Below are 27,529 nucleotides of genomic sequence, written 5' to 3' on the forward strand. Positions count from 1 at the left end.
GCCTGAATGTGCCAACATCCCAGATGCTCCAGCCAGACCCTGCCCGCCCCCACCAGGTGAGAAACACTCAGGCCTGAGTTAGAAACCCTGGGATTGCCGTGTCTGCACATCTTTAACAAAGAAGCCTTATGACACTGGAGCTGAGGTGGTAAAAAGGAAAAGTGACTTTGTCTCTCGTGCGGGATGATCTCTATACCAGCTCCACCGGCCCCAGAACCTGCGCACCAAAACCTGCCTGCTTTTAGGTCTTGATTTATTCAGATGGTCTCATTTTACAGAAACAGTTCCAGAGAAGCTGTGATTTTAACGTCACTGAGAACAGAAGCCAGGAGGGTGGCTTAAACCAGGCTGTGGGTTTAAGGTCCTCATCGGAGGTTCCGTCTGGTGTGAGAACTAGCTTTGTACTTTTCAGCAATTTCATCACACAGAATTGTCTTTGATATTATTTTCTATCTGATAAATACCTCTGTCGTCTTGAAAGGAAACTCTCCATGTCTAAGAAATTGCTCAAAAAGTCATATATATATATTTTTAGAGAAGACAAAGTTTTAAAAATAGTATGTGAAAAAGCCCACATCACTTTGGTCATCTTTTTTTTAGCTGATTTAATGGCACTTGGGCCAGGTTTGTGCCTCAGGACAGATAAACACACACCTTGGTTATCCACCTCGGTACAGCTAAGGGCAGCGTCTTTTTACGCTATGTTTGTATATAACATCGACAGTCACGTCTCATTTCCTCTCATCCACCTTGATTGAGGCGAAGAGAGGATCAACAGCCAACGCTGTTGTGAAGATCCATCTGGAAATGCTAATTATTGCATCATCATATTCGAGCTTTCACTTGTCATGTACCATTAGCAGGTAACAAGATCACTGTGGGTCTCAGACTGTGGAGATAATTAGAGCATCTATAGGTTATCAGGAAATCAAGTTGTGCTGGTCCCCATCAGTGCTGGGGAGCAGAATGCAATTAGAGGGAAAATCTGCAAGGTCTTGAGAGGAGTAAAGCCCCGGGGATTCAGTACCGTGGCTGACTTGACAGTAACTTCTGGTCTCGCATTGCAAGCGGTGGTCTGGAAAGAGTGCTCGGGAGAGCGGGAGCAGGGCAGTCTGCCAGCAAGGCCATGGATGGGGAGTGTTTGGAAGGTCCTGAGAATTGCCTGATTTAGAAAAACAGTGGTTATCATGCTTTCCAATCTACTAGTATTTCTTCAAGTTATTTTCTCTAGCCTGGGAGCTGGGTATTTAGCATAAGAGCAGGGTAAAGGGGGCAACCTTCATTCAAGCCCATCATCAGCTTTCCAAGCCTGGGAGTCTGGTGCCCCCAGCCAGCAGCCTTCCAGAGCCCCTTGTGCCACCACCACCCACCTCTGCCCATGAAGCTGCAGGTGTCCTCAGCATAGACCGCCAGCCCCCCATTTCTGTTCATTTCCATTTCTAATTCTCCAACAGCAGCCACCCACATCCTGCTAAAGGCGGACTGCCTTTGTTTCCTCCAGTTAAGTCACAAACACTCATCATTCATCATGTGGAGACCAGGAAATTTAACAGATTTTACATCCTGAAAAGAAAAAACAGGTTTCAGAGGATAAGGGAGAGATCTGCAAGCTCATGAGGGTTACGCCAGGTAATTCAACAAGACGCAGGGAAAGACAGGGACATACCTGGAAGGTCTGAAGTCACACACAACACCGAGCCCACAGACTGCAGTGTGAGGAGACAGGCTCACGCCGGCTGTAGGCAGAGGCCCTCGATCAGATGTCATCAACGCAGCCAGAGCACACGCTGAGTTTTGAAGGAGGTGCAAGACACAAAGGGCGCTGGCTAACTCGGCCTGCATATATACCCTCTATGCAATCCAAAATGACCTTCCCAGGACTCAGCTTAGAACATGCAATCACTCCTGGTTGTATGGAGGGCAGACATTTCCAGAAACTAACCAGCAGAAGCTACGTGGGTCAGAGAGGGCGGCCAGCCTTCCGTCCTCACTCAAGGCTTCAAGGTGCTTCTCTTCCAGAGCTTGGCCTGTCTCGCAGGCACGGCTTCATCCCTATGGTAAGGTGGCCACCCCACACAAACAGGCAGCTGGAAGCTTGGTTCACATTTTTTAATAACATGGCACAGTTTACATAACACAAGAAGGCTCCGCCGATGAGAACATGCTGAAGACTCAAGTCGCTTCACGTTTCTTTTCACATAGGATCTAGAAAGGACTTTATTACATACAGGAGGAACAGCAAAAAGGTCTGTATAGAACAATCTCTTTACAATACTGAAAGCTACCACTACGGTTCCAGTGTACATATTCCTTGGATTTTTTTTTCCTTTTTAGTTGTCTTAAAAAAAAAAAAAAAAACACTGCACAACATTTGGAATTCACAAAATCTGAAGCTCACAACTAAACCTTCAGTTGACTACTAAAATAGATCTCTCTGCTTATTAGAAACAATGGTCTGTAGTTAACTTTTTTTTTTGCAAAAACAGGATAACAACGTCAGATAGCACTTTAATATACTAGAAGACCAAATGGAACTAATTTTGTTTCATACATATATTTTACAGTCCAGTAGACAAGATATATTGTATCTCTGCTAGTAAAGTCATATTCTCTCCAAATTAGGTAGACAAGAGGCTGACTGTATGATAAAAGTATCATGAAGAGACAGTAAAGATTGATGCAAAACTCAAACACACACGCACACACAAGGCCATCTCTCTGCCTGCCACCTTTTGCCCTCTGCAACGCTCCCTGGCCCCACAGAGCTGACCTGCTTCGGCTCCTCCTGGACTTGGTTACCGCCAGGAACACAGTGAGTCATGCTAGGGAACGTGCTCCTGATCATCAGTTATTGAATGCAGTGAAAACATATCCATCATCTGAGAAAACGTGGAGCTTTCTTTCAGGATCTGTTTGGGTGCAACTGAATCTCATTACAGAATGAGGAGGGGTGTACAGATAGGAAACAGGACGCACTGAAAAACGCATGGTTCCCACATGAGGGGGTGTGTGAAGTCACGTGACAGATGGTGACGAGGTGCTGGCGGCCTGTTTGTGTCCCCTGATTTTGGCATCTGACCACTCCCATCCTCCCTGGCCCTGGTTGGTTGGTTCACGGCCTCAGTTTACCTCTCCAGGGCTGCACTCTCCCCACCCCACCCCTACACACACCCAAAGGCCCACGAGGAGCAACTTCAGATGCAAAGTTTTAGCCTGGGGGTCCAATTTGCAAAATCAGGTGTTATTCTCTGAAAAAACAAGCAAGAAAACAGTCATATCACGTTAAGTGCTTGTTCAGGGAAAATATGACCTTAAGTATGTTGTAAATGGACTTGAAAAGGCTCCTTTGAGTTAGGCGGGCTTTTGTGAAAAGCCCTAACATTCATTGCATAGTTGAAGGGTTTAGCTGTCTAGAACAATACATGGGGAACACAGCCGAAGCTGGCTGTGCTCGCTGATATTAAGTCTGCAAATAGCACATTTTAAGAAGTATTAATGTATTATGTTACTTAATCTTTATCTATTTACATCTGTACAAAGTAAAGCTTTCATCTTACCCTTTTGCATATATGAACCATTAGCTCATGAAGCAACAAGCGCCCCCCCCTTTTTTCTTTACATAACTATGTACACGGCCTTCCCTTCTCACCCCAAAGATCTCTGCACAATGGATGGTGTAGACTCTTGTCTGCTTCCCCCCACCCCCCAATTATCACCGTGTCGGTGTGTGTGTGTGGTCATCTTCACTGTTTTGGTTCAAATCAAAAAACGTTTTATACGACAAACCAAAAGAGTGGGGAGACATGAGAACGTATGAATCGGCTAAAAGATCTGGAAAATTTCAACAGAGAATATACAAAAAACATTTCAAAATCTGCACCGAGTCTATACACAATTTCTTTTTATACACAGGGAGGTGCTGGGGGCTCCCCACCCGCACTGGAGACGCCACCGCGCGCAGAGGGCAGGCCCGCAAGTCCGGCGCTGCGCGGCCCGCGGGCCCCTGTGTCCCGCCGGGCGTCCTGTCTGCTCCTTACCGGGCTTCGATGTCCTTCAGCGTGTGGGAGGGAGGCCGCTCCCTGATCTCGGCGGACAGGGGCGTAGTCCTGCGGGGGGACACAGGGCGGCCCCCCAGCGTGGAGATGAGCGGGGGAGGCGCGCTCAGCGCCGCCGTCGGGGGCGTCTTGTTGAGCAGTCCGTTCTGGTGGCCCGCCGTGGGGCTGATGCGCGGGTAGTGCATGCTCGGCAGCCCCGGCGTGAGCAGCCCGGGGTGCGGCAGGTGGCCGTCCAGGGAGGCCGGGTGCACGGGGTGCAGCCGCGGGTGCTCGTAGTCCTCGCGGAGCACGTGCAGGCGCTCGCGCTCGTCCAGGTGCGCCCCGCGCTCGTGCTCCCGCCGTGGGTCCACCGCCAGCGGGTGGTGGTGGTGGTGGTGGTGGTGGTGGTTGTAGTCGTGCGGCTCCCGGTCCCGGAAGGAGCGGTCGGCTTCGTACAGCCGGGGCGTCGAGAGCCGGTGCAGAGGGTCATTCCTCAGCAGGAAGTCCCTGCCCAGCGGGTCTCTGCGGTGAATGTCCAGTTCCCGGTAGGGGTCCCTCAGGGGGTCCCGGATGGGGTCCCAGTGGAAGGAAGGGTATGGGAAGCGCTCCCCGCCTGGGATGGGGCTGAGGCCCATGAAGGGCGTCATCATGCGAGTCCTGTCCAGGCCGCTGATGCTGTTCATGGGGTGGATCCCGGGCATCCCTACGGCCACGGGCATGGAGGCCAGGGGCCCCGGGTGCACGCCGGCCGAGGAGCTGGGCGGCGGCGGCGGCGGCGGGGGCGGTGGCTCCGAGGACCGGTGGGTCGGCGGGGCCTCGGAGGGCAGGTCGTGATCCTCCTTGCGCTCCTCCTTGACCTTGACCTCGGCGCTCTTCTTGGCGTTCTCGTAGGCCTGCTCGCCCTTGCGCGGCTCGGCGTCCCGGCTGGCAGCGCTGCCCGGCCGGGTGCTGTCGGTCGTGGGCGCCCGCGCATAGGGTGACGGCACCCGAGCCAGCTGCTTGGCCTCCTCGCCCGCGGCGCGGCCCTCGTGGCCGTGGCCGTCCTTCTCGGCCAGGGGGCCCTCCTTCACCTTGTGCTCGTCGGCGCCCAGGTCCTTGCGCGATTCCGAGTGCTCCCGCTCCCTGTCCTTGCACTTGTCTTTCTCGCGAGCCTCCGTGCTCAAATGCCCCCTGATCTGCTCGCCGGAGCCGCGGCCGTGTCCCAGGGTGCTCACCGGGAGGACGGGGGCTGGAGAGGGGTGGCTGGAGTGTCTCTTCTCGACGCTTTCCCTGCGGAGAGGATGGGACATGGGGAGGCAGGTGAGCTGGGCTGCCAGCCGGCTGATGAGATGGCTGAAGAGGCCGGGCCGGGCTCGGTTCCCTCGCCCCCCGGGGGGCCGCCATGCCCGAGGTGAGGCCCAGCCAGCCACCCTGACCTGACTGGCCTAGACTCCAGAGGCTTGAGGGGTGAAGCCCGAGGAATGAGGGGTGGGAGAGTGTGAGGGGGCATAAACTGTGTATGTAAGAGGCACCGACCTGAATCAAGACCGGGAGGAAGAACTTTCAGAAACCTGAACAGCCCAATGAGGTCAGTGATGCGGCCATGCGGCTGCCTGTCTAGATTCTCAGGATGAAGAATCAAGTTCCAACACTGCAATTCTGAGCCGCAGGAGAGCATGACCTGAGCATTATGGGAAAATCTCTCTCCTGACAGCAAGAGGAAGGGCTGGTTTCACAGTAAAGGCAGCAAGTATGGGGCAACCAAGATGCAGCCCCTGAAGGGCTCAAAAGGAAATCAGTTTCAGGACACTGGGGTCGCACAAAGCACCTCTGCCTTAGGAAGGAGAAGCCAGGCTCTGACACCAGAAGAAGCAGGTCCAGAGACACGAAAGCCAAGGGGCCGGTGGGGAGCCAGTTCCGTCTGAACCGAAGTGTGGAAGAACTCGAGAGGCCTGTCTTGGGCGGGGGTTTAAGAATACACAGCACACAATGGGAAGCGACAGAGGAAAGAGAGGGAGAACGCGGGTAGTCGAGAGCAGGAGTCGGGGTTTCTAGGGATGGCCTCAGACAGAAAGGGGTGGGAGGAGCAGGAGGCCTGGGGGGCCCAGAGGGTGAGGGTGCCCGGCAGAGAGAATGAAGGCTGCCCCTATAAGGTTTTGCTTCTAGACAATGTGCAGAGGCTAAGAAGAAGAGCATCTTTAAGAGGTAAGGTAAAGAAAAGTGCATTTGAATTTCCTAACTTTCATCCAAAAGGCCACTGTGAGTCTATCTAGAAAAATGGAGAAAGGTGACCTGCCAAGTCCTACCCTTTCTTCACTGACAGGCCGTCTAGAGCAGGGGTTCTCCCCCAAGCCAGGAGTTGGCACCCCTCTGTCTGTGGCCTGTCAGGAACGGGGCGGTGGAGCGGGAGGTGAGTAGCAGACAGAAGTGAGAGCCTCTCTGCCTGCTTGCCCCGGGTCCACAGAGGGATGGTCTTCCCCAAAATCAGTCCCTTGTGCCACAATGGCTGGGGACTGCTGATCCAGACAGCTCCTGGTCTAGGGGCGGCTCTGGCAGCTCAGAGCTGTATGTCATGATGTCCTGAATGGCCCTCCCACTGGCTGAGAGATTTTTACCATGCTCTCCTGAGGAAAAATACAAGAAAGGAGTCCCTTAGCATGATGGCCTACGGTGCAATAGCTACTTAACCTGCTGCACTCAGCCTCCAAAGCTAAATTCTTTTCGATCACTACAAAGCATGTACAGACACACACACACACACGCACACAATATACAGTCGAGAAAAACAAAACCAAAAGATTTGGATCGAACTGGAAACTTCAGTTCCCAAAGGGATGTATTATTAAGTATTTTGTGTCAGCTGTATCTCATGTAGTCCTTGCTAGTTCATTCAGATTGAAAATACCCTCAAGAAAGGGAGGCAGGCAGGAGGAAGGCCTTGTCAAGAATGCTTATGACATTCCTCAGAAAAAATACTCAGAAGATGTTTTTCCTCTGTAAGGCTACTTCTTTCTGAGGCATGGACTACCACGCAAGGAGATAAAAACGGTTAGTAAAATAAATTATCCACTGGTGACATGAAACCCAAATTGCTTGGTGGGGATTCTTTGAATTTGGGTTAGCAAAATCTCAGCGGTCATCTGTGAGCCCAGGATTTGAATTTGAACAAAATTTGAGAAAAATATGATGTGACAATGCAAAACATGGCTTTCTAACAGAAAACAAAAAGAAAAGGGGGAGAGAGAGTGAAAAACCTATGGATGAGTCAATGGACTGCACGAACTTGAAAGCAAATATGGTGTTGATTCATGCTGTGTGTGTCTGGTCCAGGCTCCAACTCACTACCTTTTCGAGAGCAGTTTCTGTTTGGAGACACTAGGGCTCGCGGGGGGGCTGGGTGTGGACTCTGCTGCTGAGCCGGGACTCGCTCGCTTTGTACTGGACCTAGAATTGCGATGCTGGCCTGTGGTCATGAGGCCCTGTGCGGCCGGAGGGACAAGGGTCGCTGGGCTCAGGGCGTGGCGGTGGTTGGGGGGAGGAGGGTCGGGGGCGCCGTCCCGGCTGCGTGAGGGGCCGAGGCTACAGCTGAAGCTCAAGGCTGGGTCGGGGGGTCAGGGGTTGGGGGACGGTGGGGGGCCGGTACTTAGCACAGAGGGGGCTCCCCCATCGGGACTCGAGAGCGGGTTCTTTGCGTACCTTTCTTTGTCATCTTTACTAACGGAGGAGTCTCGTTTATCTACATCTCTATCTCTGTCATGAGCTGCAGTGGGCGCGCTACGCTCCAGCTCGCCTGGCTTCAGCCAGGGCGGAGGGGTCGGGAACGACGGAGGCGTTCGGTGTAGCCGGTTCCAGGGCTCGTGAGGGCTGCTAAAGCTCTGCACACTGGGGCCATCCTTGTGGCCGAACACTGAGTTGGGTGCTGAAATGGCGAAGTGGAGAACAAAAAAGGTTTCAGAGAAATTGTCTGTCCGCCGCGATGAGGGTACTTACCAAAAGCTCTAACAGCATTCAGAGTTAAAAGGAATACATATTATTGGGAGCTGGAAAAGGAAAGGAGACCAACAGATTCATTAGAGGAACGCGTCCTACACTGGACAGGTTAAGTAAGCTCACAGCTTTTTTTGCTTTTTTTTCCAACCAAAGGCAAAGGGGCAGACGGGGGTGGAGAGGGGGGAGATTAGAAAGGAAAGGGTCTCAGCCTGGCAGGCGCACGCAGAGGTCCCGAGCATGCAGGAGGGTGGACGTGGATGGTGGGACTTGGGTTAACAGCTCCGCTCAGAGTAGAATCTGCAGTTCTTTTCTGCCCACCATGGCCCTGTTACTGTAACACGACTGCTGCCCTGTCCACAGCCTCAGCGACCAAAACCAGCATCAGCAGAGGCCAGACAGGGTCCTGATCTAAACAGACACGGAGGGTCTCCAGGCTCCGAGGACCTGGGACGGAGCTGCATCTCAAGTCTCCTGCAGAGGCGGGCAGGACATGTGGACAGGACAAGCTGATACTGAGTGGCTAAAGGGTGTTTAGAACTGGAGGAGTTGCAACTCCCTTCCTACTTTAGACAGACTCCTTTTCTCTGTAAAATCTTTACTGAATTTGTTACAATACTGTTTCTGCTCTATGTTTTGATGTTTGCCCCCACCGCCCCGCCCTGCATTGGAAGGTGAAGTCTTAGCCGCTGGATTACGTGGGAAGTCCCTTGACTTCTCAGTGGTGGAAAATTACAGTCTTTCTGGATCTTGCCCTCTCTGGACTGTCCTGAGCCTGGTATGGTTTCCTATGCTTCAGTGTGTTTTCTCACTTCCACTGAAGCAAGATGAAATTTAAAGACTGTCTTCACGTCTAATGGGGGCGGTGGTGGTGGTTTAGGCTATGTTGTGTCTGACTCTTTGCCACCCTGTGGACTATATCCCACCAGGTCTCTGTCCATGGGATTCTCCAGGCAAGAATACTGGAGTGGATTGCTATTCCCTTCTCCAGGGGATCTTTCCCACTCAGGGATCAAACCCGGGTCTCCTGCACTGCAGGCAGATTCTTTACCACTGAGCCACCAGGGAAGCCCACGTCTACTGAGTGCTGTGGCTAAAATCTGGGTGCCTAGAGATGGAACAGGATGAAATTATGAACTTCAGCAAACTCTGTGGTAGTCAACCGACCACACTGCCTGACCTTCAGGAGCATATGTCAACAGCGTGCTAGAGGCTGGTTTAGACCTAACTCCACTGACTGGGCTTGCTTTGGCAATGATATAACCTAAATTTATTTCCCAAGAGCATGGTTCCTTTCATCTAGAAAGGTCTCAAGCCATCGACAGATCAGAGGAGACAGTTTAAAGGTGGATTGTAAAAAGTTAGAGGTACTCACTAACTGAAGGATTTCCAAGTCCCCCGAAGGCGTTGCCACCAACTGCTGCCAGGCCCGTGAATGTAGATGGCCGATTAAAAGGCTCTGCAGATGAGATTGGGAAGAAGGGCATAGCTGTAGAACTCCGCTGAGTGAGGCAGCACAGATTCCTGGGAAGGCAGTGGGGGCCCCTTGCCACGTGTATACTCAGACCCGATCTGTCTCACTTCTCCCACCAGATTATCCAAAGGGTTTTTCATCCTTTTGGATGTGGGCATTGGGTTAGCAAAATATCTGTGGGGGCTATTTCCTGGAACTGTGCTGTGCTCTTTTTGGCCGTGCTGTGCTGCATACACGTGGGATCCTCGTTGCCTGACCAGGAATCAAACCCACACCCTGCTGCAGTGGAAGCTCAGAGTCTTAACCACGGGACCCCCATCTCTCTTCTGCTGGGTGGGGAACATTACTCAAGCCACAGTGTGCTCACATGCCTCCCTGCCTGTCTCTCCTCCTCTCAGGAAATGCCCTGTAAGCTCTGACAGAACAGAAGTTAAGATAGCAGCTTAAAGTCTCCAGGTGGAATGCTGAGGTCACATATATCCTACACCCTGTGGTTGGGCGTACCATTGCCCGCATGTGCTGGTATACGTGTGAAAATACCAAATAAATAAAGGCCACGAATAAAGCCCCTTTACTGAAGAGATATATGAATTGGGCTGTGAAATGATTAAAAAATAAGAGATACTATCCCTACATTACATCATGGTGTCTTTCTCTCAACCTCCAGGGGTGCCCTTATATGGGCAAGAGTTCACTGTCTTCTCCCATCAGTGGGGACAGGCTGCTGTACACGTGGATTCCCTGAGGTCCCAGGGCTTTCATCCTCTGCACCCTGAGTAACTCCACACAGAACCACAACTGCACACAGATCTCCTATTTGAAGAGCCTGGTGTAAGAGGCGCTGAACTCCTAGAGATGGATGGCCTGGATTCAAACATCTCCAAGGTCACCTCCATCTCCTGATGGTAAGTTACCTATCTAGGACTATGGCTCGCTAGCCAGAGAGTGCAGCAGGAATGCAGGTTTTCTGAGATACACATGTCAACGCCCGTGAATGATGGACACAACTCACCGAGGTGGGCAGCAGGGTTAAGGAAGTTGCTGTGATGGGGGGGCGGCCCAAATGGGGTCCCAGTTGGGTGTGCAGCACCTGGAGAGTCAGACACAACAGAGTTAAATTTCAGAGGAAGCCCACTTCTCTGGCGCTGGCCAAAAGGTTCATTTGGATTCTTATGGAAAAACCTCAATGAATTTTTTGGCCAACCCAATACAACGCCACTGGCTTCTGGTCCCCTAAGACCCCTGTAGGGAGTATGTAACGTAAGAACACAGCTGAAGTCCACTCAGGTGACACTCGGGGAAAGAGAAACGTGCTTGTCAGGAGGCGGAAAGTAATTCAACACCACTTCTCTTTCCTGGCTGGACTGCCCGCTACCGAAGACAGGTATTCCTTTCACCGATGCCGATGCCCAGTACCACAGACACGGAGAAACACTGCCAGTGGGGCAGGCGCTTCTACTGCCACGTACATTTGGAGAAAGGCCGGGTGACAAATGGGAAGCAAGGTTCTCGACTGGTGGACTAGGAGCCACATGCTCCTGGTCTCTCCGGGGCACCATCTGGCCCCTCCGGGGCACCATCTGGCCCTGGGCACCCTTCTTCAGAGACACCTCTGGGCGGGGAGGCTTTTACTCTGAGAGACAACGTCTAATCCGGGTGCAGGAGTGGCCACCACAGAGCTGGACTCTGGGTTGCATTGCTTGGGCTTCTGCACAATCCCTTTTCCTGAGATCATGTTAGCCGTCACGGACGCGCATGGAAGGAGGTGCTAAAGCCGGACCCTACGAAACGCACTGAGAGTTGTGTCAGGCTATGGGAGGCGGGGGCCTGCAGTCTCAATCTTCAGTGCCGGGAAAAGCTAGTTTCTTCACTTGCTCCTGGACACCGATCACCCTACAGCCTCCTGTTTCTCTTTGGTTTGGCTGCCAGGGAACTCGGGTTTCCCTTAGTGCTCTCTTTCTTTGGTTTTCCCTTTCCTCTCCTTTATATCTGGCCTCGATCCTCTGTTGCTGTTGTTTACTCGCTAAGTCATGTTCGACTCTTTGAGACTCCAGGCACTGTAGTCTAACCAGGTTCCTCTGTCGGTGAAATTGTCCAGGCAGGAATACTGGAGTGGGTTGCCATTTCCTCCTCCAGGGGATCTTCCTGACCCGGGGATCAAACCCACATCTCCTGATTGGCAGGTGAATTCTTTATCACTGAGCCACATGGGAAGCCTCAAATCCTTCTTTTGAAGGAAGAGAAAGACAGCGTGCACATGTGAATTAGGGAAGGATGAGATTTCCAAAAGCTGAGGGCATCCACCTGGCATGTGTGTCGACGTGCAGCTAAGGAGGCAAGTTCTCTGGGAGGCAGGCCTGACTCTAGACAAGAGGTAGGCCAAGGTCATCTGAAGAAGCCCCCTTAGTTTATTTTAGGCACTAGTGTGCAACAGTAGGAGAATGCACTGGCAGCCCACTCCAGTACTCTTGCCTGGAAAATCCCATGGTCGGAGGAGCCTGGTAGGCTGCAGGTCATGGGGTCACCAAGACTCCGACACAACTGAGCAACTTCACTTTCACTTTCCTGCATTGGAGAAGGAAATGGCAACCCACTCCAGTGTTCTTGCCTGGAGAATCCCAGGGAACGGCGGAGCCTGGTGGACTGCCGTCTATGGGGTCACACAGAGTCGGACACGACTGAAGTGACTTAGCAGCAGCAGTGCTCAACAGTAAGATCAAAGTGGCTGAATTTAACAAGTATGTCTACTTTCATACTTACCAGTTGAAAGTTTCACCAAATACTCATTTTGGGAAAATTTCAATATTGCTTATACTAGAGAAGATTACCCTTCAGAATGGAAGTATAAACAGGGTGGGAATGGATTTACTAGTAACTGTTCTAAGAATCCCTTGCTTTTGACTAAGTTCCTATAAGCCAAGTATAAACTCCTTCAGGAAAATAGATTAAGTGGAGGAGGGTTGATGCTTCAACACCCTATTAATTTCTGTTTTGCATTTTTCTTCCTCAGCCTGGAAGGGTCCTGTGGGCCCAGGGTGTGGAGGGAAGCACAGAGCCGCGGCATCTCGGTGGCAGAAGGTGCCAGAGGGGTCCTCTGTTCAACCCTCAATGGTGATGCATTCTCCACTCAGAAAGTGCAAGTATGACGCCCACCTCCACAGAGTGAATACAGCCCAGCGTGTTCATTAGCCCTTGACAGTGTTGCCAGCTAAATAACAATTTGCCTGCACACTGTCTGTGTAGTACAAGCTAATTAATGCTTCAAAGAAAATCAGAGCTTTGCTCAGCCCAGGGTCCCCAGGGGTGCCCCAGAGTTCCAGAATTATCAAAGCAAAAGAAGCCAATTCGTCTGCTGGGCTCAAACGGAAGCCAGGGAGAAACCTCTCTGTTTCTGTCCAAAAACTCTTCTTCACATAGCCCTGTCTCAGGGCCTAGATGCCATGGTAACCAGCCTTTGAACCTATCCCTCAACAGAAATGACAGAAACCTAACACCTTAGCAAATTCCATCTGCCCTCAAGGAGGGGGTCCCCTTGCTTTGGGGACAAGGCCCATTAGAATGGTGGTCTCTTGCAGTGTGTGGGTATTTCTTTCTTCCTGAACAGAAGAGCCTTGGGTCCACCAAAAATGAGTCTTAGATAAAAAGCCTAGGAAGGCGGCAGGGAGGATGGATGTGAAACTTACTCGCTAAGGACTAGAAACAGGGAGCCGCTTGAATATGCATGTCCAGAGAAAGAAATTCTATCCTGCGTAGTGGGTAGGAAGTGATGGGGCTAACCATTAGGATGCGCTCACCATTGGCACTTAAGAGCATGATCCAGGGAGCCCTGGGCCAGGCACTGTGTGCTCAAGGTAGTTTTAGGAAAGACTTTGATAGCAGTAGGGTGGCTCTCTTCCACCTGTTACTCCTGACGGCCGCTGCCTTCGTCTGCATGTTCCTGGAGCAGGACTGGGCAGGGACCTGATGCGGGATGATCAGGGACCCACTCTGGCACACCTAAGAGGCACCTGGGAGTGTGTACTCTCAGAGGTTAACAAATGGTCTCCTGGGGGTTTTACATGCTGTCCCCTAAATCTCCTGCACCATTACGACCAACCAGGCAAGAATGTTAAGTTCTGTAGCAGAGAAAACCAGCCACCAACCAATTCACCCTCTGTCACAGACCACACCAGTGGCAGCTACCTTAATTGTATCTGTTTATCCTCAGATCCTCACAGGGCATAACTGAACATCAAGGTGCAAAACCCCTGACTATTCTGTGGGCAGGGCCAGCGGCATTGTTTTCTTCCGATTTACCCTTTCAAGCTCTCTTGATCTTTCTCAATAGCATCTGACACACTTGTAAATTACAGTGGTTTAATGCCGAAGCAACATGAGTCCCTGAAGGGAGAGAGGGTCTTTTCCCTTCTTTCATGGAAGTGGGAGTGTCCATGGAGAACAGTCCATCTCTGGAGATGTGCTGTGATGCTACCTTGGAAAGTGGCATCAATTGCTGTTTTGGGGGAGTGACTGAACAGCGGCCCGGAGTTCAGACATCACTCATCTAGCTACCTGAGAGCTACCATTCCCAGCTCACCTCTGCCCCTCTGAACTTACCGGCGGCGGAGAACAAAGTTGAAGGCCGCGCCAGGTCGTGGGGATGGTGGATGGCTCCAAAGAGGCTGGGGCCCGGAGGACGGCTCAGGAACTCAGGCTTCAGGCCAAAGTCCAGCTTGTGTGGATCCGACTGCATCTGCTTCTACGGCACCAAGGGAGGGTGCAGGGAGGAAGGGTGGAAGCCCAAGAGAAACAGTGGGGAAGAAAGATAATGAGGAGACTGAGAGTCAACTCTGAACAGTGCATTCGGGCTGGGGCCCTGGTCAGGCTCAAGTCTACACCTGCGGAGGGAACACAGCAAGCTACAGACCATGTAGCCCTCAAAGGCCAGAAAAGCAGGCCTGCCTCAGAGGGCGTGTGGCTCGCAGCAGAAATGCTGAGGGGCAAAGCTCCCACTCTGTCTTTGAGGGTACACGGTTTGAGGCTTAGAACCACATCCTAGCTCCTTGAACCACCACCATCCCAAAGTGGTTTCTGATTTGCTGCAAATTTTTAAATGATAGTATTTTAAAACTCATTTTATTGGCAATTCTGCATGAATAATCTGCTGTGTAAATTGATTGTTTAATGACTCTTAGCTGTGCTCTAACAGAGCACAGTACATTAGTAGCTGAAAGTTATGAAGAAATATTTGCATGCCTACAAGCTAATTTCAAATGATCTTTGTTACATTATTTTTAAAGAAACAAACAAACAAAGTAGGGATATTAATGTGACTAACAGGGGCTTTGGGTACAGTAACCCCAATCATCTGAGGAAGAGATCAGGCCTGACAGTGAACCTTCCAGAACCTCTCTTGCTGTGAAGTCCTTGCCGTCAACTGCAGTCACTCTATTTCCTCTTATCAGTATATCCACCCCCGAGGTCACCTTTCTTGGAGGCTGTAGAAACTGGCTCACAGTCTTCCTCCTGCTTCGTTCCCTGGTCTCACTCTGGACGCTGGCAGCCTCTCCTAGAGCATGGGTCCAGGCGCCCCCACCTTCGTGATTCTCAATAGCCTTCTCCGAGTTGGCCTCACACCTCTCCTGATGAGCACTGACCCCTGACCCGGGTCTGAGGCTCCCAGTCTCCCCCTGCCTCACTGCTGCCTCTGAGCTCTCCAGCCTCCCAGGCCTTCCCCACTTTCGACCCTCACCCTTCCCATCTCAGACTCATCGGATGCTATCCTTTGGCCCCGCTCCACCCCAAACTCCATCAGGCTCTGCCACAAGTAAACCCCTGTCCTAGCACACAAAAACATCAACACAGAGACATCTGATCTGGCTTGTGTGAGGATCAGAGATGAGAGGGTTTGCCATTCCCCGGTGGCTGAACCTTACCCTCCTACAATCCCACTCATCCGTCTTACCCACCCAGACCCCTTGAGCCAGCAGCAACACCCTGGGAGGCAGACAGCACATTCTCCATTTTTCCTGTACACACTACTGAACTCTGAGCAACAAGACTCCAGGACAGAGTGCAGCCCTGAGGCTGCAGCAGCAAGAACTTGCGGGTGCTGGGCTTTCCCTAGAAGTGGCTGGTGAGGGCTAGAACAACAAGTAAAATGAATGTCACAGAGAAAAGGGCACCAGGCCATTTCTGCGCAAATTGACAAGGAATCTCTCATCAAAGTCCCACTGTCAAGCAATAGCCATTCTCCCCTCCCCAACACTGCTAATCCACTATGAATCTATAAAAATCTTCCGGCTGCCTCCTTTAATTTGGTTGCCAAATTATTCAATGCTAATATTGCATGGTACACAGCACAGTTCCATTAACCACAACTTAGGTCCATGAAGCAAAATGGAGCTTGGGGATTACAGAGAATGTGCTGGGAAGGGAAGATGAACAGTTATCTCCTGTGCAAGAGGTCTTCCTAATTGAACTGGGATAATGAATGTTGGAGTCGCTGGGGACATTCTTGGGGAAAGGAAGATGCTGAAGTGGCGCCTATAACATCCTTCATCGCTTTTAACCAAAGGAGTTACAAGGAGGGTGTGTTTTACCCACTGTTCCGCTAACCATATCATCTAGAACAAAAGTGAATTGAACTAAGCATCAAAATCTAGTTAGCTCTTCCAAATACACGTATTTTTTTAAACGAAGCTAAACCACAAGGTTTCTAATTAAACTCGCCTAACACTAATGTTAAGGAGAACAAAACTCACCGATGGGATATTCTGAGAAAGAGCAGGTATTTGGCACCAAAGCAAGATATCTTTCGGAGACGGCAATGGCACCCCACTCCAGTACTCTTGCCTGGAAAATCCATGGACGGAGGAGCCTGGTAGGCTGCAGTCCATGGGGTTGCTAAGAGTCGGACATGACTGAACGACTTCACGTTCACTTTTCTCTTTCATGCATTCGAGAAGGAAAGGGCAACCCACCCCAGTGTTCTTGCTTGGAGAATCCCAGGGACGGCGGAGCCTGGTGAGCTGCCGTCTATGGGGTTGCACAGAGTCGGACACAACTAAAGCGACTTAGCAGCAGTAGCAGCAACATAACTTTGCAACCTCATTCACTGAGGGTGATGTTTTCATTTCTAACTATGTTGGGTTTTTAAAAATTATCTAACCATTAAAAAAAATCCCTTAAGGTGACTAGCTCTTCCGACTTCTTTTTATATTCTGATGATGACCCCCCACATGCTGTTGGGACTAAAAGCTTATTCATGAAAAAATAGTTTCCAATGGAAGGTTATTGGAATTACTTAACTGGTACAGTTACACAGACTGTAAACACCCAGACTGTAAAATCTGGATCTATCATTACTTTGGTGCCTAAGTCGACCAGTGATGTCCTCTCTAGTCACCTGCAGAAGATCTGTATCTCTTTCTTGTATCATCATAAAACCCTGGAACACATTCATCTGTCTGATGAAAACAAAGAAAACCCTCCTGAGTTCAGGTAGGGTAACCAGCCAGTCAGTGGTTCCCATGAGCACCGACCGTTGTCGGACTTCTGGCATTGGTCATCAAGAGGATGAAGGAGAGATTGGATAGGTCACTGCCAACCAAAGACCACTTCTAGAAGAGGAATTTTTAATACTATGAATTGCTAACGCACATACCACGTATGCCTAAATCAGTAACATCATATAGGGCATAAATTATCATTTTTTTCAAAGCCATAAAATGAAAAGAATAACAATAAGGTCCTATTGTATAACACAGGGAACCATATTCTCTATCCTATATTCACCATGATGGAAAAATTTTTTTTATAAATGTTGGGGGCAGGGGTGGTGGTGGGAAGAATATACCAACTTATATAGAAAACTTTTTCATGTACACCTCCTCCTAGATCCTAAGTATTTCCCATACTAATAATACTTGGTCACTCTAATTAGATTCCCCAAACCTTTATTTCAGGATTTAATCTATATTTAAGCTCTTCAGATCAATAAAATGACAAAATCATTAAAAAAAAAAAATCAGGATATTATCAGTGTGCTTCTGTTTTGTTATTTTGCTGCTGCTTTCCCTAATTAATAGGAAGATTTCTGAATAGGTTTTCCAAGGGACTTGATCCTGCCTGCCTGTGGGTCTTCAGACTCTGTTTCAATGCTTCCTCGATCGGGAGATCACACACCCATAGCCCACCTCCCCCTCCAAGACTAGGAAGGCAAGACTGACCTTGACTTTCTGTTGGTGGTGGTAGATCTGCCAGGCAATGTGAACGTGCATCGCGCACCACTTCCCTGGTTTCTGGAACAAAAAAGAGCAACGTGGTCAGAAGGAAGACTTTCGGGGGTAAAAAAAAACAACCCTTCCATTTCCCCAGAGCTGTCAGCAGACTTTGGCTGCAGAAGCTTTCTTTTCCATGAAACAAGAGGGCTTTGTCCCATCCAAGGGCCTTCTCTCAGCTGCAGCCCAGGACCTGGGCCGGAGGAAGCCCCTCCCTGGACGGGCAGCATCTCTCCTTCCACAAGAGCCTGAGCTGGCAGCCACTCCTCAGAAAACCAGCCCCGAGCAGGACCTCCCCGGTTACCAAGGATAACGTGGCAAAACCCGAACCCCACTTTGTGCCTCCTCTGTCTCTCTCTTTTCTGGCGCCAGCTGGCAGGCCTGGTGGAGCGAAGCCCTGCTGAACAAATGTGGCCAGGCTATATAATGCAGATTGGCTGTTCAGAAGAGCTAATTAGTGAATGTCTGTGAACCAGTTTGAAAACGAGAGGGGACAAAACCTGTGTCACCTCCCCCAACACTGTTTAAAAAAAAAACAAAGCAGAACAAAGGAAGCCAACACATTTTCATTGAAGCCCAGTTCCCACAAGTGCTTCACTAAGAGTCAACTGCCCATTCATGTTGGGCAGCACTGTTCATTTCCAAGCAGAAGACAAAAGAAAGAGATGAGAACTCATGCCTTTCCTCCTCTGTAGGCCGCTGTAGAGAGTGCAGGCCTGCCCCGCCCTCTGGGAGGACGTCAACTCCCGTCTCTCAAAGTAGTTCCTGTCTTGCTTTCTAAGCTAGGGAACAGCTGCGAGCCTGTCTTGCAGACTCACCTGAGGGGGCAGGACCACCCTGTCCCGCTTCACTTGTCCTCCCGCTACACACTCTACCCACTGGCATCACTGACTCAGTGGACATGAGTGTGAGCAAACTCTGGGAGGTAGTGAAGAACAGGGAAGCACGGCCTGCTGCGATCCACGAGGTTGCAGAGTCGGATATGACTGAGCAACTGAACAAGAACAGCAGCCCCCCGTGAGCGCCCAACACGTGCTCAGTAACCACAGGACGGATGAGAAGAAACACTGCTCCACCCCACACGGGCAAAGAACAGATGCTTCTGGTTTCTATATTAAAGCGCTGTTTCTGAAAATTAAGTCACTTTCACTTGCTGAAATACATACTTAAATCCAAGTTTGAGCTCGGCTCTCATAAAATGACGTTATGGGTCGTTTGAAATCGCCTAAGTGATGACACCATCCTTTCTCCCCCTTTGGAGAAATTGAATTATCTGAATAGATGCACTAGAAAAGGGTTAAGTAAAGACATCCACTCTCCACCCTTCTTCATCTGCCATCCATCATCCCCCCCCAACCTCCCACATACACCAGGGAAGTCAGCATTCATCCAGAGGTTATCTGCTGGCCAGGCTCCAGACCTCTCAGAACAAACCAGTGCTCCTAGCGGCCCTTTTCTGCACCAGAGAAAAAAGTCAAATGGCTGTGACAAGTCAACGTCACTTGGTGCAGAAAGAGGCAACCACCAGCCAGAATAGAGAGACCTGGGTATGTGTTTTCTAGGTGCTAGAGAAACAGGAGAACTCAGAGGAATCCTAATTTTAGCCTAGCTCCAGCCTTTCCCTTATATCTCTGTGAGTCAAACCTTTTGCCATAACTAACAAGAGAATCTGAGTTGAATTTTATCAGTTGGCTTTACCTTGATGGCCCGGCTTCCTCCAACACGCAAAGCAAAAACCATGAAGGCCATTTTTAGTCACACTCTCTGAAATACCCAACCACTGTCTTTTCAGCCTTTTCCTCCGGCGTTTCCATGGTGTATTTCCTTGTAATGGATTTGTATTTTTAACCCTCAGGGAGTCAAACAGGGGTTGCAAAACAGTTCTAGAAGAAGCTTTCTTACCCTTAACATAGGTCTGAAAGGATCTGTCAACTGTGAAGAGAAAATGACAACTTGGTTACATGCCTGTCACTCAAACAATTGCTCTAATTAACAAATTTGTAGTGCTTCATTAGGAGGGGAAATTAAAATGTTAGAATTTTACTTTTAAATGAAGCCCTTTTAGAGAATAATTAACCCATTTTCACACTATCAAAAATGCCAAGCGTCCCCTCCCCCACCTCACAAGCCTTGGTACATCTACCCTGATGAGCCCCTGGACAAGTTTAATCAATAGTGATTTGCCCTGCGGCAAAACGATTTGCTCACATTATACATCTGAGGAGTTTCACTGTCTTGAGCAGCCCTTCCCAACCTCAGCTAACCATCTAAGGGAGACAGCCTTCAGACTATAGATGGCTGGATACTAAGAATAACTGGGGAGAAGTGTCCTTTGCAGACTATACAGTAGAAATAGGCTATTTTTAATAATTATCATTGGAGGTATTAGACATTTTAGAGAAGTTCACTATATAGATGACCTTGTTTGCAAAGCAGAAAGAGAGAACAAATGTATGGATACCAAAGGGGGAAGCGGGGGCAGTGGGAGGAATTGGGAGACTGGGATCAACACATACACACTAATACTACTATATATAATAGAGATCCCTTGGAGAAGGGAATGGCTACCCACTCCAGTAGTTTTGCCTGGAGAATTTCATGGACAGAGGAGCCTGGCAGCCAACAGTTAACTGGGTCGCCAGGAGTCAGAGATAACTAACACCTTCAGTGAAATAAAATAATATCTAACATTTTAATAAAAGCAAATAACACTTTCAAGAAAATAAAATAGATGACTAATGAGAACACACTGTAGCACAAGGAACTCTGCTTAATAGACTGTGGCGACTTGAATGGGAAGGAAATCCAAAAGTGGGGGATACATATATATTACACATATGAAGCTGATTCATCTTGCTGTGCAGTAGAAGGTAACAGAGCATTGTAAAGGAACTTTACACATTTTATACTCCAATAAAGATTAATTAAAATAAATAAAATGAAGTTCATTACACAAAAGTTCATACAAATACACAGTTGAGTCATTTTACGTATCTACCTAACTCTGGTCATCAGTTTCAGATAACCTTTGCCCTTACCTGGGGACAAAGACAATATTGTGAAAATTAATTCTTTTTTCCCCACATTTACTATGAAGATGGATAACAATCAATGGGACAAGATTATATCTGCTGTGTAACTTCAGATTCTTTTTGAGTTGGTCTGTGTTATGAATAAATAACACAACCGAAGTGTAATGGATATTTTATTTAGCTCCAGAGCACAGAAGGTTCCTTCCCACGTTAGAAGTAGAGTGGCCGGAAACACTGTGTGTATGGTGAGCTCCAGAAAGACAAGCGCTTAGTGCTTTTTCCATTCAAAATGTTTTATGGCTTGTGTGAGAGAGATTTTAGGAGATGGAGACAGGGAAGGCTGGTTGGGGTGGGTGGGGGGAAACTAGGCCAGCTCAGTGTCAGAGACCGTCCCAGCCTGGGCTTAGACCATAAGTCACCCTTTCTCCCCCTTGGAAAGTCACTCCCTGGCGTCACATGGCCGCAGGAGACATTCCATTAGGAGTAACTGGCATTAAGTGTTAAGTGTTAGTCGCTCAGTTGTGTCCAACCCTTTGTGACCCTATGGACTGTATGTAGCTGGCCAGGCTCCTCTGTCCGTGGAATTCTCTAGGCGAGAATACTGCAGTGGGTAACATTCCCTTCTCCAGGGTATCTTTCCGACCTAGGGATTGAACCTGGGCCACCTACACTGCAGGCAGATTCTTTACCATTTGAGTCACCAGGGAAGCCCCTCAACTAGCATCTTCTTCCACAAAACAGAAGGAAGAGCAAAGGCAACAGGCACTCCGCTGGGCTGCCTGTCCTGGGGACACAAGCTGCCGTTTATTACCCTGGGACCCAGCCCGACCTCGCACTTACCCTCGGGTCCTTTTGGAGAAGAGTGTGGGGGACCGTCCCAGGTCGGGTGGCAACATCGATCGGGTTCGACGTCTACAAAGTAATGAGACCACAGCTTAGGAAGCGTATGACACGGAACATGAAACCAAGGTCTTCCTTTCTTTCTAAATGACCGCGTTCAACTGTCCTTTTTTGTTTGTTCCATTCTGGAATACAAGTGGACGGATCCATTTTCCTCTGAAACCCCAGATGCTCTTCATGAGGCCCTTCCCCACTCCCTGTTCCCCAGGGGAGCTGACCAAAGCCTGTCCTGTCTCAGTGATGGCATTTCCGGGCAGAGACAGGAGAGACGGAGATGGGAGTCCGGCCCTGAAATCCATCTTCTGTATCGTTCACAAGCCCGTCACTGGGTTTTTTGCTTTATCACCACACAGTCCAAGAAATGCTTAAGTGAACATCAGTCTAACCTGCGGGACCAGGTGCTTCTCCTCAGAATAACTGAGTGTGCTTCACAGACATTAGGCTACCTCTACATTTTAACTGGCAGATGATAACAAGGAATTACATTCAGTAATTACTCATTAGCGGTAGTGGGAATGGGACAAGGGAACCTAATTTGGGGACCACACAGACCTACTGTTAGGTCATTTCTAAAGTAATTCTGCATCATCTTTCCCATTCCCAACACCATTCTTAAATGGCATTAATGATAACAACCTTATCTATAGGCCTTTGTCCTTTGAATGAACAACAACAAAAAGCCTATATTGCAGGCACAAGGCACTACTTTCTAGTGGGTAAAAGATTTAGAATATTTTTCACCAGGTATTTTATTTAATAAATCACAACTTCTACGAATCCCTTCACACCAGGAAGTTAACTCGTGTGGAAATAAAGAGCCCTCCGTTTAGGCACCAAGCTCGCCTGCAAGAAGGGGGAAAAAAAGAATGGGAGAAAGAAAAGCAGTCAGCTGCTGTAGGGCTAACAATTAAGCTAGAGTTGTTAACAGCCTGATTTGCATACATATGAAGAACTCTGCTAATGAACTGCAATCTACATATTCAATCAGTAAGATGGCCTGGAAAGGCCTATTTCAACACCAGGAGAGACACTTTCTTGCCCAGATGTAGTTTTCTGTGTGATTGGATAATTGTGAGTGAGGGAAATCAAGAAATTTATGAAGTGACCTACCAGTCTGGTTGGGGATGCACGAGAGAGTTCCTGTAACCTGGAGGGGGCTGACCAGGCTCTGAAAGGGTAGTAAAGAGCCCGATGGAGGGAAGGAGTTTAAAATCACCATCGTTTTGTCCCAAGATGGGAGGTGTTGTGTATGGCCATCCTCAAGCCCCACCGAGGTCTGACCTGGCACAGGAGCTGCAATTCCACGCAGGTCCCTGGGATTTTGAAGGTGCAGCCATTTTCACCCCTAATGCTTTCTAATTTTTTTCTTTTCTAATTTTAGGGCAGCATGCCTTTGTTAGTGTAATCTGCGCTCATCCTGGGAGACACTGGCCCCAAATTTGTGTTTTATCTTTGAAATGAGATGGAAGGAAAACCGAAATCACACAGCAAAATTTCCTGCTTTACAGTCTGAGAAAGGCTACTAAGAAATACATTTCTGAAAATCAAGTAGGGGCTGTGATAGATGTACAGTCACAAAAAGGAAGAGTATTCTGAGAACTAATGCCTTAGTTTTGGCCCTCGGAGATCACTCTAGACTGAGTGCAGGAGAATATCACTGGCTAGGTAGAAAAGAATTCTGTTGTTATAACGGATGAAAGAAAAAGTCTGAGTTGCTCAGTCATGTCCAACTCTTTGGGACGGTATGGACTATAGCCCGCCAGGCTCCTCTGTCCATGGGATTCTCCAGGCAAGAACACTGGAGTGGGTTGCCATGCCCTCCTCCAGGGGATCTTCCCGAGCCAGGGATGGATCCCAGGTCTCCCACACTGCAGGCAGATTCTTTACCATCTGAGCCACCAAGGGAAGCCCCTCTAAAGGGCAAAAGGTTAATTTATCTCATGCTAGGATGGTAGTCTTGACCTTGGGGAGTTGACCCTGGCAGTGGGGTCAGAAACTTCAGAGAAGGCAGAAAGGGAGGAAAAAATAAGAAGGCACTGCCCTCCACCTGGAAGTGGACTCTATCTGCAGACAGAGGGGACTGAGGAACGAAATGAAGGAGAATGAACACAGTGAAAAGAATACGATTTTCGCTTGGAATCTTTTCCTTCCCTTCTATTCCAATCAACAAGGCTCAGCTTCGCATCTTTGCGAATCATGGACATCCTCAAGGATAAATAACTTGATGCACATACATCTGACATTTCATATAATTCCTGATCAGAAGCTTATGCCCACAGTTTTGGTGAAAAAACAAAAAATACATTATATATATATATATATATATATATCTAGTGTTTCTTTTTTTTAACAGAGCACAAGAAATCCTAGCTCAATTGAGATGACATGGGTAGTACAGACTAAAAATTAAACTCTGACTGAGGTTTACAACTGGATGGACTAGAAGAAAACATTCGCACTCTAATCCCAGTGGTCCATTTGGATGGAAAAATGAGTCACTGGCAGGTAAGAGGATGGGACACTACCCGCCCGCCTTAGCCCGAGGCTCCACTTACAAGTTCCAAGGTGGTGTTTTCGCTGTGAGGTTTCTTACCTTCGGCTGAAAAGCTCCTTGCAGTGACCCAAAAGGGCCGGTGGGCGGAATCATAGGGGGGATGCCCGATACAGCAGGAGGATAAGAATGGAAGAGCTATGGCCAAAGATGGAGGGGGGGAGAGAGAAGATTTTAGTAGGAGGCAAATGATACATTTACGTTCCCTTCCCACAGAAAGACGTCCACATTAGCCAGCCAAGTCATCTTAGTTTGATGCCATTAGTCATAAGAAGCCACAATGAAATGATCACACAGATGTGCCATGAATACTTAACTTAAAAAGTTAAAAGTAGTTCAGAATCAATCAGCCAGCAAATGATGTCCCAGATGAGGCCATCATTAGAAAGGGAGCTTTTCTAATTATTAATTGTTAAATCAGATACAAGTCCTAAATGGTTGGAGATTTTAATGCATATCAAAAACAGGAGGGGGTGCTGAGCCAAATAAGATGCCCAGAAAATTACAAGTTAATTAGAAAAAAGGGAAAAGGGGAAAAAAAGGAAGACAAAAAGAAGCAAGTCTTTATGGATTCCAAGATTTTACACCATTAAAACTCAATTAGTACTTGAGATTTTTAATAGTTTTGAGGAAATGGGAAAATATCTGCGCAGTTCTTGCTTCACTGGGTTGTTCTGGTTAAGTGGCAGTTCCAGGGACGGTTTAAATTGGCTAAAACAATGACAAACATTCGTGGAAGGGGAAAATAAAATGAGTCAGAGTACACTTTCAATGGAGCCACCAGCTCACTGGAGGCTACTCGAGACAAGCCCTGGACACGTCAGTCTGACCACTCAGTGGAGGGAGAAGGAGGATTCTGAATTTCAAATCTGAATTTTCTTGAATTAATGGTTTACAGAGGACACAATGGAGGGAGGAAGTACACAGCAGAAGACAATGCAGACACATCTTTTCCTCCACCTGAAAATGTATCATTTCTGGAGAATCTATCGCTCTGGTTCCATTTACTTTGACAAACTCACCACAGAGATACATTCTAGTGATGTCCCGCCCTTATGGTTGCACAGTATGTCAAAAATACAAGCATAATTCAAGCTTTCCCTAACACTGTATTTATGTGAGCTATTTCTAGGTACTGGCTGAAATCCACTAATTTCACAATCCGGTCTGTTTTCAAAGCATGTACTTTTTCCGTTGGTCTTTATTTCATTTTGCTCCCCTCGATGATATAGCGAAGTTTTTCAGACTAATTGGTATTGAACTAAATCCACTTAAACAGTGATTGCAAACCAAGGGCCCTCATTTAAAACTACTTTTAAGTCTAAAATTGTGTTTTAGATACTTGAGTGCATTGTATCTTAACTCCCCTTTGTAACAGCCTAATCTCCAAAGCAGAGGAGACTAAGCACTTCATACATTACCCACTGTCACCAATAATATGAAATGACTCTCTTCCAGTACACTGTGTGAAGCAGAGTAATTACATCACACCAAAACACTCCAATTTCTATCACTCTGCCTCCGAGTGGGTATTTTCCCTTTAATGTTTTCAGTTTAAAAACTGGGTCTTCTCATCATTTTCCTTTTCTGACCCTCTTTGAGTAGAGCATTCCACCCCTAGAGTAAAAATCGGTTTATTCTCCAGCTTACATCTAGGGCTCTCTGTGGAATATGTTTATGCCAAGACACTGCATGGTGTCTGAGGAAGTGAACTGAGCTACCAGAAGAGCAGCTAAACTTTCTCTGAAGATGATTTTGTTAGCTGGTCCTTAATTTAATTGAGCAAATACAGACAAAGGGCAGAACTCTGGTTGTTATATTAAGGGTGGTACCATTCATGAAACAGATGCAAAGAGAAAACTTGTGGCTCTCCTGGATTTTGCATGTCTATTTACAAAGATGCTTTTATGTCATAATTCTGAGCAGAGCAGTGTCGAACACTCGGGGAACCCAGGCACTTAAGATACCCTTTCCTCATCCCTTTCTATAGAGACTCCCCTTGAGCCATTTCTGAATGTCTCTCCATAACCAATTCTTAGTTGATTTCTAATACTGTCTAGCCTGGACTTCTCAGCTAATTCCTCAGCTTAGGACTGACACAGTGTCTGATGATCTAGTTCAACGCATGAATGAATTCACAGGGTTGGCTGATCTATTAAGTGGTCCTCCATTTGAACCATAAGGTAACACTATCCAAAAATGAGAACAAAAATAGTTTAAGATGGTGAACCGACATGGCTACGAGCAGTTATTAAACGTCTTTCTTTCCAGTTTCATTCAAAAAAAAATGTATTAATAAACCATTGAGCAAAGAAACTTGCAAAACTTCAGGTAAAAATGCAGTATACACTCCATAATCAAAATATCATGGTGAGATATTCAAAGTTTCTGTTATAAAAGAAGCCCTCATAAGTAACAGAACATGTCACCTCAGTTGGCGCCAATTTAGGTTCCAGAACATTCTCTTAAAATTGCATGAAACAGCTTTTATTAAAGAACAAAGAATGAGTTTAAAGAGAAGAAAAATCATGCATGTAAGACCTTCTTTCATTGAAATGATATTTTTAACGAGTTGGCACAAGCTCAGGAAAATAATGCCAGCCATGTGGAAGAGGGATCAACAGTCTAGAAGAAATGAAAATCTGCTTCTTGAAGTCATGAGTCAAAAAGAATACGGTACTTTCTTTGGAAGACATAATTCAAGATGAACTCTGGGAACTCTGTGTGTTAATAACATCTCTACTGAGGACTGAAATCTGTGATTTCAGAGGCTCCTAAAACTCTAACACCTCCAACAAAGCGGATGCCCCACTTGGCAGGATTTTAAAGTCTTAGGAGTGGCTCATGACCTTTTGATTCAGAAGATACTGCATCTTTACCAAAAAGCACACGTCACAAAAGCAAGCATCCGAAGTGACGAGAGCAGTGGGAGTTCTTGCAAAGATGGTTAAGGAAGGCTGCGAGTCACCGACTGATCGTGGCGAGAGCATGGAAATGGAAAAGCGGTTACATTGAATGGGTAGCATGGTAACTCACACTGTGCCGGTAGAATGGGTCAACTTTTGTAGGGTATTTGTCAAACTGCAAAGGGATCAAAGCAAAAGCTAGTTACTTAGAGAAACTACATTTCTATTCACTGCTTCAGCGGAGGCGGCCCCAAGGAAGCCTCTCTGTTGTCGGGCAGGCATCAGACTCTGTGATCTCAGTGTACACGAAATCATTCAGAGCTCCTGAGTCTCTCTGACCAGAAATCAACAGGAATGGAAAGTCAAAGTGAAAACCCATTCAGAGCATTTCAGGTTGTAACTACG

At 48.1% G+C, this 27,529-nt stretch overlaps 1 protein-coding gene across 1 annotated transcript in view; it reads right to left on the bottom strand.

Moving 5' to 3' along the window:
* Nucleotides 1-2,094: 2,094 nt before the first annotated feature.
* Nucleotides 2,095-27,529, bottom strand: part of AUTS2 (activator of transcription and developmental regulator AUTS2) — a 1,198,451-nt gene continuing 1,173,016 nt past the window's right edge. Inside the window, exons 10-19 of the mRNA XM_040260674.1 lie at nt 27,255-27,299; nt 24,261-24,356; nt 21,608-21,679; nt 19,638-19,667; nt 17,685-17,756; nt 14,071-14,212; nt 10,487-10,564; nt 9,376-9,459; nt 7,710-7,932; nt 2,095-5,303 (exon numbers count right to left, since the gene is read on the bottom strand). Coding sequence (XP_040116608.1) covers nt 4,034-5,303; nt 7,710-7,932; nt 9,376-9,459; nt 10,487-10,564; nt 14,071-14,212; nt 17,685-17,756; nt 19,638-19,667; nt 21,608-21,679; nt 24,261-24,356; nt 27,255-27,299 — 2,112 coding nt within the window. The 3' untranslated portion in view covers nt 2,095-4,033. The remainder of the gene's footprint in view (nt 5,304-7,709; nt 7,933-9,375; nt 9,460-10,486; nt 10,565-14,070; nt 14,213-17,684; nt 17,757-19,637; nt 19,668-21,607; nt 21,680-24,260; nt 24,357-27,254; nt 27,300-27,529) is intronic.

The sequence above is a fragment of the Oryx dammah genome, unplaced genomic scaffold (genome assembly GCF_014754425.2).
Source record: "Oryx dammah isolate SB20612 unplaced genomic scaffold, SCBI_Odam_1.1 HiC_scaffold_2, whole genome shotgun sequence".
Classification (NCBI taxonomy): domain Eukaryota; kingdom Metazoa; phylum Chordata; class Mammalia; order Artiodactyla; family Bovidae; genus Oryx; species Oryx dammah.